Source organism: Aptenodytes forsteri, unplaced genomic scaffold (genome assembly GCF_000699145.1).
Source record: "Aptenodytes forsteri isolate BGI_AS27 unplaced genomic scaffold, ASM69914v1 Scaffold239, whole genome shotgun sequence".
NCBI classification, from domain to species: domain Eukaryota; kingdom Metazoa; phylum Chordata; class Aves; order Sphenisciformes; family Spheniscidae; genus Aptenodytes; species Aptenodytes forsteri.
In genome coordinates, this window is record NW_008794743.1 from 1,515,530 (window position 1) to 1,529,254 (window position 13,725).

The following is a 13,725-nucleotide window of genomic DNA, read 5'->3' on the forward strand; positions in this document are numbered from 1 at the left end:
TTATTATCATATTATTATCATTTTATTTCAATTATTAAACTGTTTTTATCTCAATCCACGAGTTTTTCTCATTTGTGCTCTTCCAATTCTCTCCCCCATCCCACCGGGTGGGGGGGAGTGAGCGAGCGGCTGCGTGGTGCTTAGTTGCCGACTGAGATTAAACCACGACATGCAGGTAATATCATGCATGCATCTATATCTTGAGAAAAAGGAAAAGTATTTTCCTAGCATTTCCAAGCTTCACTATACAAATGACAAAATACACAAAAGTATGCAAATAGGTAATTAACACTTCTCAAAACACATCATGACATATTTGTGGTTTCCGTGCTAAAGCAGAAGAGAAATAGTTTTAAGTTAAACAAATGCTTGCCAATAATATTTACTTTAGCTAGTGTCTATGTTGCTATAATGTCTAATTACAGTGCGCAGCATGCACAATTGCAGGTTAATTTCTCAAGTGGGACTGACAGTTGCTGTGGGGCTACTCTAATGAAAGACAACTTCTGATTTCTAATGCTCTTTTGTCAACTGAGCAATTACTAAGAAAAAAAGGACTAAATTAAAACAAAACCCCAAAACAGTTTGGGGAGGGGAAAAAAGCCATGGGGATCCAGGCTAGATGCAGAAAGCCAAGCTTTTCTTATTCCCTAATAAACTGTAATGGAAACTTGCATAAATCAAAAACACTGTTCGCATTAACAATGGGGATAGGGTTACAATGAGATTCTTACCTGACGGTCCATTTCATGGAGCCTGTATTCAATTGCCCTCTCCACATACTCTTTCCTGTTTGAAAAGGTAAGTGGGATACTGTTCCCTCCAGGGATTATGGGAACCATTTTACCATCAGCACTTTGGCCAACAAAAGAATCTAAAGGAATCATCTGTTATGCAAAACAGGAAAAGTATGTTCAGTGTAAGTCACTCTAGTGATCTAAGTTTAATATTTTATTATCAGTCACCTAGAACTATAATAAGATCACAAACTATTCCAAATACATACGAAGTGCTTGTTATCCCAGTAACGGAGACATTGAATTATATAAATCCTGAAGTTAAGGTCAACCTGATAAAGTAACTGCTTTCAGAATAAACCTAAAAGCTCCAACTTTCAAGTTACCTCATGGAAATTTTCTTCAGTAATCCCACTGTCTTCAATGTGAAGAATGCTGTTGAGGGTCTGCACATAGAGCAGATCTACCTCCTCCAAATCCTCCAAGATGAGTGGGATACAACAAAGTTGCTTCCAGACCATTGGAGCCAAATGAAGATCTAATGGCTTTTTTGTACGAATAGCTACACCCATGAGAATGCCCAAGAACTTAAACTGCATCAGATGTTCATCTAAACATGCTGAAGGGTTAAAGAGAAACCTGAAAGAACAAAGAATCAGTGAAAATACTCTAGTATCACTTCTATGCTACTTCATTAGAAGTAAATGACAAAATATTTCTAAGCACAGCATAGTAATTGTCAACACAATTATCAGCAAGGGGTGTCTAAATAAGATTATTGTTATCTTTAGCTGTTAAAATAACGGAGGCTGAGATAGGCAGAACTAATCCTGACCACAAAGGTTGGCATTCTTGATGTTACTCTGAATTCTGCCACCAGCAGTCCAGGAAGTTCATGTTAAAACCATGCCCTCTCCTCCACAATAAAGTAACATCACAACCTGAAGGAAAAAATATACTTGAGAAAATCATGAAGTCTCATAATTTGGTATAAAACAGCTAATAGAAGATTTTAATTTTCACCCACTAACATCTGCAATAAAAGCAAATCCTGGACAACTTACCTATCCCTATTGTAGCCTACTTCAGCTGTAGCATTTGGGGAAGGAATAAGCAGGTCTACTATTCCAGTTTCCAGTTCCTTAAAAATCAACAACAAAAAAGCCTTCTTAAACACAGGGATAACAAACCTATCACAGAAATATTATGGCATTATAGCATTACAAGACAGAATATTCTATTATAGTGATGATTACTTCTTACAAATTAATGTGAAACATTTAAGAGAAAGTAAAGACGGTAGGGATGTTTTTTTAGTAATAAAAACGTGTTTATTTCAAGACCTGCCCTTATGTCCTACTATAATGGTTATTTTACTGTGACTGCTCTGTGATACGTTCCTGGTACCTGTTTCACAAATAATCAGAAGCCATAAGCTATATACCCTGCTGGTGCAGCTTTTTCAAGAACCAAAACTGAAACAAATTTTTCAATGAGTTCTGTTCTGAACCCTCATCCCACCTCATGTTTAATGTAAACTGTCTAGGAAGGAACCTAAAAATTACACCTCAAGTCCTTACCTGAATCAACCCTACTCTAGTCTTACAGGCTTCAGAAATTCCATTAATAAACGGAGTACTTCAGTTTCTTCCATCCAGTACCCTAACTCTAACTCCAATGCCAGCTCCAGCACTATCCCTAACTGTTGCCCTGTCTCAGACTAAGCAGAGACACTAATCATCCTCACTAATCCTCATTCTTTGGGTTTTGTGGCTCCTGGAAGATTAAGGAACAACCAAACTTCTCCAGCCAGCATTGTCTTGCATCCTTCTCCTGGCTACAATCATAGTTGTGTCACAGGGCTGAGACACACCTTTAAAACTATAAGCAGTATACATTAGCATTGACCAGCTTTATCTTAGTCCTGGTAGTCTGAAGCCTTCAGTTTCCAGGTGGATCTGAAAAGACAGCTATGTTGATGATAGCAACAATATTCTGGTCACAGACAGGCAAAAATGTGCACTTTCTGCTACTGATCTCCTGTCCGGCACTGAACCTGAGAGGTGACACGTATAAGAAACACCTGCCTGAGGTGTTCCTGTATTGTATGCATGGAACGTACTGTAATTGCAGAATAAAGTACAACTTCTCTTACAGAAGGTATTGGCTGGACAGAATGGGGGGCTGCAAAATGCTCCTATAATGCATAGGGGCCATCCCAGAATTCCAAGGGGCCTACTGTAATACTAGTTATAGTGTGGCCTTATGGCACCTCCTTGCCACAATCTAGGAAGATTTCTTTATCCCCAGAGACATCCCTAAGTAGGCAGCTCTAGTGTTGTGGCTCCGGACTGAAGAACAAGTATTTGCTAAGCTGCAAAAAGGAAATTTGAAAAATACTAAAAGACACCAGAGAGAACAAAAACTCTACTTTTCCTACCTGACACATTTCTGTAATAGTGTCATCAAACACTCCACCCGCATCATCAGCTCCTTCTCCAACCAGTTTCACTTTCCAGGCACGGGAAGGTAGGCGAAGGTCTGATGCATTCAGCTTTACCACTTGTCTTGCTATCTGTACAAAAATGGGCTTGCATTTCCGACCTCTTTCCAAAAAAAAAAAAAGAAAAAAAAAGAAAAATTCCAAAAAAAAAAAAAAAAAAAAAAAAAAAAAAAAGACCCAGCCATACAATGTAACTCAAACATGTAAAAACTAAAGACTACACTTGATTAACAAAGTTGTACAGAGAGAGCTCAGTGTGGCAAAAGTTAGGGAAAATGTATGAACATCAGTATTTGTTTGATGTCTAATACAATGCCTATGAAAATAATACTGACCTGGTTGATATCCTTTTCACAGTAATCTGGGGCCCATAGTTTTTCCCCTGAACCATAGTTTTTCCTATAGAGCGTACCATGGGGAGCGTGTATACTCGTGGTGCTAACAAGGGCCTTAGCTGTCCTTGAACTATTCCCCATGTTCCAGCATTGTAATGAGATGTGCTGTTCTGCAGTAAAGCAGTACGAGAATAAACATATTAATAAAGGATACTAATTCAATTCTTTACAGAATAAAAAACCTTCACAATAATCACTAGCACTTCAATGTTTCAGGAAACAGACAGATTAGCACTTTTTGTTTTAGCTTTGAGGCTAGTAAGCTTTTGGAAACTGAAACATTGACATGTCAATGTTAGCATAAGCAAAAATATTTAACAATATTTTCACAGAGTTTGGTTTAATCCGGATTTATTTTTTTTATTTATTACAAAAAACCTATCAAACCTATTACTAAGATCCATCTTGATCTGGTCAGAAACTGTCTAGCGACATGGCATAACACAACACAGCTAAGATTTTTTTTTTTCAAATGGAATTTTACCTGGTTATTGGGACTGAGGTTAAGTAATCTCCATGAAGAGTACATGAGGTCAGAAAAATGGTACAGCAATCTGAGCCTTGCTCTTACTGTATGAATGCTCACTTCTTTCAGTGCCCCATATTGTGGTGGAATGGCATCAGGCAAACCAAGCTGTAAAGGCACTGACACACCTATCACAGAAAAAGAAAAAAAACATTATTTCATAAACAGTAGCTGTACTGCTTTTGGCTGCGATGGAGTTGATTTTCTCTGCAGTAGTGTATGTGGTGCTTAGCTGCCTACTGGAGTTAAACCATGACAGTAGCAAAATTAAGAGACTAAGATCATTTGAACACCTGCATGGATATAAAACAACACAAATTTTGTCCCAAATGTTCAGAAGTTCTTGTTGCACTCATCCCCGAGGAAACACAAAGACTAAATCAAATGACCATACAAACAATCTCAGTTCTTTACCTGGAGCTCTTGGTGGAACAGGCGGAGCTGTCCAGGCAGCACTGTGGCAACGTCCTGCTGAAATTTGTCGAACATTCTTTCCTTGCAGGACTGTTATTAGGGTTGGTTCTCTGACATGGTTGGTATGGCCCAGTCCAAGCTGATAATTTATAACAGATGTAAAAAGGACAAAGAAGAATCAACAACTGTGATGATACTTCTAAAACCCCATAAGCAAAAATTCAGAGCAAATAGTAAAAAATGGTATTAATCTACAGCTTATACTGGGATAAAAAAATATTTCCCGTATATATCTTTTATTATGCTAGCATTTACCTTTTATTTTCGATAGAATATTGCATCCATACTCAATGGGAGTAGCAGATCTAGGTGTCAAAGAGACCTTATAACAGCTAGAGATTTTTTGCAAGCTCTTTTGCAGACTGAGGAACTAATCTATGCTGCTAAGTCATCTACGTTGCACAGTCTTCCGACCTCTTTCCAAAAAAAAAAAAAGAAAAAAAAAGAAAAAGAAAAGACACAGCCATACAATGTAACTCAAACATGTAAAGACTACTGAAGTCACTTGATTAACAAAGTTGTACAGAGAGAGCTCAGTGTGGCAAAAGTTAGGGAAAATGTATGAACATCAGTATTTGTTTGATGTCTAATACAATGCCTATGAAAATAATACTGACCTGGTTGATATCCTTTTCACAGTAATCTGGGGCCCATAGTTTTTCCCCTGAACCATAGTTTTTCCTATAGAGCGTACCATGGGGAGCGTGTATACTCGTGGTGCTAACAAGGGCCTTAGCTGTCCTTGAACTATTCCCCATGTTCCAGCATTGTAATGAGATGTGCTGTTCTGCAGTAAAGCGGTACGAGAATAAACATATTAATAAAGGATACTAATTCAATTCTTTACAGAAAAAAAAACCTTCACAATAATCACTAGCACTTCAATGTTTCAGGAAACAGACAGATTAGCACTTTTTGTTTTAGCTTTGAGGCTAGTAAGCTTTTGGAAACTGAAACATTGACATGTCAATGTTAGCATAAGCAAAAATATTTAACAATATTTTCACAGAGTTTGGTTTAATCCGGATTTATTTTTTTTATTTATTACAAAAAACCTATCAAACCTATTACTAAGATCCATCTTGATCTGGTCAGAAACTGTCTAGCGACATGGCATAACACAACACAGCTAAGATTTTTTTTTTTCAAATGGAATTTTACCTGGTTATTGGGACTGAGGTTAAGTAATCTCCATGAAGAGTACATGAGGTCAGAAAAATGGTACAGCAATCTGAGCCTTGCTCTTACTGTATGAATGCTCACTTCTTTCAGTGCCCCATATTGTGGTGGAATGGCATCAGGCAAACCAAGCTGTAAAGGCACTGACACACCTATCACAGAAAAAGAAAAAAAACATTATTTCATAAACAGTAGCTGTACTGCTTTTGGCTGCGATGGAGTTGATTTTCTCTGCAGTAGTGTATGTGGTGCTTAGCTGCCTACTGGAGTTAAACCATGACAGTAGCAAAATTAAGAGACTAAGATCATTTGAACACCTGCATGGATATAAAACAACACAAATTTTGTCCCAAATGTTCAGAAGTTCTTGTTGCACTCATCCCCGAGGAAACACAAAGACTAAATCAAATGACCATACAAACAATCTCAGTTCTTTACCTGGAGCTCTTGGTGGAACAGGCGGAGCTGTCCAGGCAGCACTGTGGCAACGTCCTGCTGAAATTTGTCGAACATTCTTTCCTTGCAGGACTGTTATTAGGGTTGGTTCTCTGACATGGTTGGTATGGCCCAGTCCAAGCTGATAATTTATAACAGATGTAAAAAGGACAAAGAAGAATCAACAACTGTGATGATACTTCTAAAACCCCATAAGCAAAAATTCAGAGCAAATAGTAAAAAATGGTATTAATCTACAGCTTATACTGGGATAAAAAAATATTTCCCGTATATATCTTTTATTATGCTAGCATTTACCTTTTATTTTCGATAGAATATTGCATCCATACTCAATGGGAGTAGCAGATCTAGGTGTCAAAGAGACCTTATAACAGCTAGAGATTTTTTGCAAGCTCTTTTGCAGACTGAGGAACTAATCTATGCTGCTAAGTCATCTACGTTGCACAGTCTCTCTCATGCATAGTCAACAGAGCTCGTATGTCTCTTCTGTACCATTTTTGTTCTAGCACATAAATTCCTACAATAGTTTAGGACAACACTATTTGTGTAAACAGAAAGTTTACTGAAGCTGTTCTGACTTTTTATTGATAGCTTCATATCATATTCTAATTTCATATTCTAAAAGTGAAAATTTCATATTATAAGAGTATAATTTTTTTTACCACTTCATATAAAACGAATTTTTTGCACTGCAAGGCAAATCATATAAAACAGGCTGTCAGAATGAAGTTTCTTTAATTTTTTACCCTAACAATTTTTTCTCTTCCAGAAACACAAAGCAAGCACCCTACAAAAAAACCCAAAAAACCAAAGAGGTTCCTCTCAGAAATTATTCTAAACAACTTGCTCAACAACCCTTCTCAAAAACTCAATCCTGAAATACCAGAGGACAAACTTTGCCCAAACTTCCTGAACCCCCACCAGCCAATATATCAAGAGGCTCTTTCTTATACTGTAGCATGCAAAACTCTCAAAAAGCTGAAGTCCTTTCAAAAATTTGAGTTATACATGGGGCGAGGGAGGAAAACGGACTTTTAAGGGCAGGGATAAAATTAGGGTCCTAAAGAAAAGAGAGAATTTATTATTTACTTTTTTTTTCCTGATGTTAAAAAATTACTGTCTAAAAAAGTTAATTTATATTTTCTTTACGAAAAGCATCTAGAGAGTTCACAAATCTGATTGACACCTATCATAAATGTTACGATGTTGAAAAAATTGATGACAGCTCAAGAATTAGGTAAAAATTTGTAATTTTTTAAAAAAAGTTTTGATTAGTGTAATTTGGGTAGAATGTCTTCAGTGCTTTCCCAAACTACTACCATGTAAGAGCATAGGAAATAAAAAAGAAAATAATGGAAATGCCTAAAATCTTATTATGGGTGAGGGGGGGGGGGAAAGGAGGAGAACAAAAATAAAAGCTTTCTTTTCCACCAAAATAGAGATATTCCAACCACATCTGTAAAGTACAATTATAACCTTATAAAGGTCAGAAATAAACAGGGAATAGTACATACCTGCCCTTCAGAGTTGCTACCCCAAGCATACACATCCCCTGTAGATGATAAAGCTAGTGTATGCTCTGCTCCTACAGCTATGTCTTCAATGAAGATTCCTGACAGTACTGGAACTTGTTGGGGTCTGTTGTGATTTCGAGCTCGACCTTCTGGCAAACCTATCAGGCGATCTAAAATTACAAGCACATGTCTATATATGTAAAGAACATTAAAAAGTTAATTTTACTTGCAGGCAGAAGTCAGAGAGGGACAAAAAGCAATTCTACATACTCTTGGAACTGGGACACAAGTGCAATTGGTTAGAGAGAAATCTAGTATACATTTCCTACAAAACAGTGCTTCCTACAGTGCTCATTAATATTGCTAAAGCTGTTATTTTCACTAAGTCTGAAACAAGATCAAATTCTATTAAAATAAGACTTCTAGATCTAAATGTACGGTTTTATAATACATATGAATTAACTGACTTGAGAAGTTTAAACACGTTTAGTTCAGTGCACGTGGAAATTCTCCTGTCCAGATTTTTAAACAACTTGTGTAGGCATACGCTTTATTAGACAAAGTAAACTTTTAAGTAACCCAATGTTTTTTGGACATGTGAAATTCAATGAAGTTTTAGGAAAACACTCTTCAAAAATTAAATTAGCAAATTGAAAGGCTATCCTGAGATCAAACTAGCTAGAGCTACAAATCTGGATTTTAGGCCTATGTTAAAATTGCATTGTTGAAGTTCCAAAATTCAGATTAGGTCAGCACAAATCTAAAAAGTAGCATTAGGTCAGTCTTATAAATATGTCTTAATATTCTTCTTTTTCACTTGCAATACACACAAACTTACAGATGAATAGGTCCAAATACCAGATTGCCCTACCTTGTCCAAAAGTATACACGTGACCATCTTTTGTCAGTGCAACAGAGAATTGGGTTCCACAGGCAACTTTTTTTATTCCAATTCCACAAAGAATATCCACTTTCTAAGGGGTAAGTGAAAGGAAAAAGAGCTATGGTATTATGAGGATATAAACAAAAAGCAAACATGAATTTAATCTGTAACTCCTGCTTCCAAAAAGAAATTTTATAATTCCCACTGTGCAATGCATACATTGTAGAATTACTCTAATTAATGCTTGTAAATTAATACAGGAAGCTGACACACAGTTTTCTCTTTAACAGAACTAACACCTTATTCTATGTACAATGATTCAAAATACATTTACTAGGAGTAAGCGGTGAGTGGCATGGGAGGAAGTAGATGGTGTGTAAACAACCTTCCCCCCAAATTCCAAAATAAGAAAGCTCTCTTCTTCAAGCTAATCCTAAGATTTTCACTATTTGTATTGCCACTGAGATAAGGTCACTATTATTTATGTGAAATCCTTAAAGTATCAGGCCCAGCATAACATATCATCAGAAACTATTTATGCTAGATTGTGTTAGAACAGTATAGTGGATGGAATTAATAATTTAACTTCTGCAAATTACACTCTGAACACTGTGTAACACATTTAACAACACTGAAAATTTATGCAAAGAATAATTTCTGTATGAATTCTAACCTGTGGTGAGGATTTTGCCGTGGAATTTCCCAAACCAAGTTTACCATAATCTCCATCTCCAAAAGCCCACACCATTGAGCCATCTGTTGACACAGCTACAGTATGATTGAGTCCACAGGCCACCTGGTTGAGAGAAATATGTTATTACCACAGTTTTTGCTAACTTACTACTAACTCAAACACCCCAACTACCTTTAAGAAAAGAAAAATCGTGTTTTAAAAAAATAAGTATCCTTTTAAAACCATTAAAACCTCCATTGCTTATTACAGTGTTTTAAAGACATTTAGGATCACAGCAGTATTTTTTAGGTATTTGCTTCCTCTTTGCTCCTAGAATCAAAGGATAGTATTATGCTACACATGCTCATTGTTTAAGAATACAAAATAGCTCATGAATTCATGCTTAAAAATACCTAAATCTTGAAATGTTAAAGCGTTAAAAAACATGGGCAGTTTTGCAGAGAGGGGATCAAAAGAGTCAGGAAAGTAATTATTCAAAAAATTATGCATAGTCAAATTCTGCCATCATAATCAAAAGAAAAGCCAAGGTTAAAAAAAACCCAGAATGCTTAAACATTTTGTAAACATCAGCTTTAAACAAAGATGCATTGCTAGTTTCAGATAAACCATGCCTGTCCAATCTGGTAGCCTTCCAGCGCCGTCACTCTTTCTGGAAGTTTCTTATTGGAAGTATTTCCAAGTCCTAATCGACCATAATCACCATTTCCAAATGTAAAAAGTTTGCCATCTGCTGTCACCACAGCTGAGTGTTTGAAGCCACACGACATCTGGAAGCAAAATAAACATAATTTTAATGTACATTTTAAATTTGGGGGAAAATTATATTAGCTATTACATGTAAATATGTAATAACTTTTCCTCCCCTAAACTATATTCACTTTATAAAGAGCTAAAATACGGATATTTTAGTATTAATGATTTCTCCAACAACCTATCTCTTATTCTTCTCAGCGGTAATGTTGAGGAGGAAGACAGGCGGGTATTTGCGTGAAGAAAGGCTTTCAGGTGTTTTATTTATTTATTTTTACCAACTACTGGTTTCAGCAAACAGATTGCTTTTGTTGTACGAATATTTTATCTTTTTATAAGGAAACCTCCAGGCAAAGCCAAATATGTTTTTGTGTATTGTTCTAATGCATGCTTAGTACTTAGGAGGAGGTCTTGGTGACTAGTTTTGTAGGTCAAAGACACCTGACAAGGACCAAGGGAAACTTCTAAATCGTGTCTGTATTTTGACAATCTTTTGATCATCCCTCTCTTCCATGCTCTTTCTAATTTTTAGTCTTCTCCAGTAACAACTGTCAATTAACATCACACATCAACAATGAGCTCTGTGATATTAACATCCTTCAACTGGAAATTATCAACTTGGTTCATAATGCACAAAGAAGTAAAAAATTGCCTGTTGTCATTCAGTATATGAATTCAAACTGTCAAGACTGACAATGGTTCTGGAATATTCCTAGCACTAGGTTACCATGCCTGCAGTTTGTAGGAGACAAAAAATATTTTGGAACCTGCACCACTTCTTCTCCTTGCAGAGCCTCTATTTGTCTAGGCCTGCGCTGTCTGTCGCTGTTCCCATGTCCCAGTTTGCCATAATCTCCATCTCCCCAGCTAAAGACTTCCCCACTTTCTGTTAAAGCCATGGAATGTCCATCAGATCCACAAGAGGTCACCAGCTGTGTTACAACAAAGCCTGTTAAAGAAAAATGAGAAAACAAAGCTTAGAATAAATTATAATAAACTCTTCACATACATTTATCCAAGTGCCCCCAGCGCTAGCCAGTTAAGTCAGGGGAAAGGAACCAACCACAATAACAGTTTTCTTGTTATAGCAATTTATTTATTTTTACTTTGAACACAAAATCTGTCTTCTCGTGTACAACCTATGCTTCTGGCCTGCCATTAGTTTTGAAATGAAATGTTCCTATCTTGAGCAAACACTTTCCCCTGAAGCCTTCTTAAAATTAAGGAATTTTAACATATTACTACTTAAATCTTAAGGAGGAATAAACATCCAGTTTATTTGTTCAATTTTTTTAATTAAAGACTACAATATTTTAATGTGTAAATCTGAAAAAATAGCATCAACACAAATAATTATATTAACTACCAAAATGCTTACTTGTGCCTTATCAATTGACTCATTTCAAACGCAACAATTTTACCTTGCAGTGCTGAAATGACTGTTAACACATGAAGATCATCAGAATTTCCTTGTCCCAGTCGCCCATAGCTCCCCTCTCCACAAGCCAAAACAGTGCCATTAGCTTGAATGACAAAAGTACAATTCTGACCACAAACAACCTAGTTTAGAAAGACACAAAGGAGTTTCAATGATTTTTGTGTTAGATGCAGCAACGTTGTCATACCTGCATTACAATGTACAATCTTCTTTTTAAATTTTTTTTCTTTGAAATTATATCAAGACAACAGACTCTTTCATCACACTGCAAATACCTGTATGACAACCCTATTAACATAAGACTTCACTCACCCCATGTTTAACGGAGTTTTGTTACCCAATCACAGCGTAACAAAAATTACTTCACTGAAACTTGCTACTAGTTTTGGCAAACCTTCTTCCAGTGAGAGAAATCACAATATGCTCCTACCTGAGATTGAGTTTTGATGCTTCCATACTGAATGTCAATGTTATTTCACAAAACAAAATTGGCACATGTATTACGTTAAAGCTGTGCAGGTATTTTCAAATCATGTTCATATCAAACAATTTTGTTCTGTCAGATTTCAGTGGCTTCTTGGTTTGAATTTGTCAAATAATTAAAGACTTCCTCTTTAGTGAAAAGACATGTTTTGAGCGTACTTTATAGTAAATTCAAACAACAAATTGAAAAGACATTTAGAGAGAGATTTTGACAAACTGTACAAACAATACACGCTAAATCATTAAAAATAGAAGCACATGAATGTTTTTAAATGATCACCTGCTGAGCCTGAGAGAATGAAGGTGCTGCTACTGGTATCATGACATTTCTACCAGCTTCTGCTAACTGTCCATGTCTTCCTGCTCCCCACAGATACACATCACATTTGCCTCCCAAGTGCCAATCCTATGGAATAGCATGAAAGAATGCTTTAGAACAAGAGTACTTTCAATATCTTATGATGATTAAAAAAATTAAAAATAAAAAAAAAAAAAAATCGTAAAAACCAAAAACCCCCATCAATTTTACTAACCTCTGGCCTTGACGTTGCCCAAGACATTATCTGTTCATCCATACCATTAATCCACTTACTGTTATCCTACACAACAAAAGCCACAATTACCACATTCAGTTCGAGAGATGCACATTATTTTGCTGTTACATAATACTTACTTTCCTTTCTAACTAAGAACAATATTGACATTCAAATTATTCTAAACGGTATAGCAGTAAGAACAAATGTGTGCAAACTCAAATACTTTATTTTCGTCCATAGGCCAAGTTTATTTCCTTAATACACCTATCTAGTAATGACACTGTTATCCGTGACTTGCAATCAAAACAAAAAAAGAAAAACAAAATTCACGATGGAGTAATCTCTTGCTATTTACTGATGCTTAGGGCTTTCTGAAGTCTTAATTGCAAACACTGGCTTAAAATGTTATAAACTTGGTGATAAAAAATTCTTAATCCAAAATTTTGATTTTGGTTTATATATCATAACAAGTCATAAAGACAATTGACACTAGCAAAATAATTCGGTGTAGAAATGTGCCAAAATGTTACTCTAAAAATAGCATTGTAAATCTCTACATTTCTTGCCTATCACATACGAAAATTACTGTCATAGTTTTGGGTTGTTTTTTGTTTTCTTTTTTAATGTGCAACTGATTTGCGCTCATGACAACACACACAGGCAGCAATCCTTACAGTATGTTCTAACCAGTTAATTAAAAAAATAAACTTACACTTATTGCTGGTGCTTATGTTAATGAATATAAATCTTTACATTTCAGAGTTGTTAACTGCATCATACCATATGCTCAATAACAACGTGCTTCACTGTTGAGACAATACAGCACATATTACCATTAAGAGAGTAAGCTCATCCTCTGGAACAGGCTCCAGGTCCGGAACAGTAAAGGATTCTGGGAACTGCGCTCCCTTGGCCAGGGCTTCAGCAGCTTTTATGGTAGTAGAGAAACACTCTAGCCAGGCCCATTCTGTGGGATTCCAGGCTGAAGGATCAGGGAGGCAGTTCTGGTGATGAGGTGGTACCGGAGGATTGCACAAGAGCTGATCGAGGTGAAGGCCCACAGCGAGTGATGCCAAGCACTGCATATAAGGACTATGAACAAGATGGTCTCCACAAACAACATGGGGCTAAAGGGGAGGGGAGTGGGAGAGAGAAAT

General features: G+C 36.3%; 1 protein-coding gene across 1 annotated transcript in view; it reads right to left on the reverse strand.

Annotated features, from left to right (window-relative positions):
• The window catches only part of HERC1 (HECT and RLD domain containing E3 ubiquitin protein ligase family member 1), an 89,887-nt gene that overhangs the window by 2,657 nt on the left and 73,505 nt on the right, over positions 1-13,725 (reverse strand). The window contains exons 60-75 of the mRNA XM_009273995.2: positions 13,402-13,695; positions 12,566-12,631; positions 12,313-12,438; positions 11,533-11,671; positions 10,879-11,060; positions 9,973-10,128; positions 9,341-9,463; positions 8,656-8,758; positions 7,785-7,954; positions 6,253-6,391; positions 5,797-5,966; positions 5,253-5,422; positions 3,178-3,343; positions 1,802-1,878; positions 1,124-1,376; positions 735-887 (exon numbers count right to left, since the gene is read on the reverse strand). Of these exons, the coding sequence (XP_009272270.1) occupies positions 735-887; positions 1,124-1,376; positions 1,802-1,878; positions 3,178-3,343; positions 5,253-5,422; positions 5,797-5,966; positions 6,253-6,391; positions 7,785-7,954; positions 8,656-8,758; positions 9,341-9,463; positions 9,973-10,128; positions 10,879-11,060; positions 11,533-11,671; positions 12,313-12,438; positions 12,566-12,631; positions 13,402-13,695 (2,487 nt within the window). The remainder of the gene's footprint in view (positions 1-734; positions 888-1,123; positions 1,377-1,801; positions 1,879-3,177; positions 3,344-5,252; positions 5,423-5,796; positions 5,967-6,252; positions 6,392-7,784; positions 7,955-8,655; positions 8,759-9,340; positions 9,464-9,972; positions 10,129-10,878; positions 11,061-11,532; positions 11,672-12,312; positions 12,439-12,565; positions 12,632-13,401; positions 13,696-13,725) is intronic.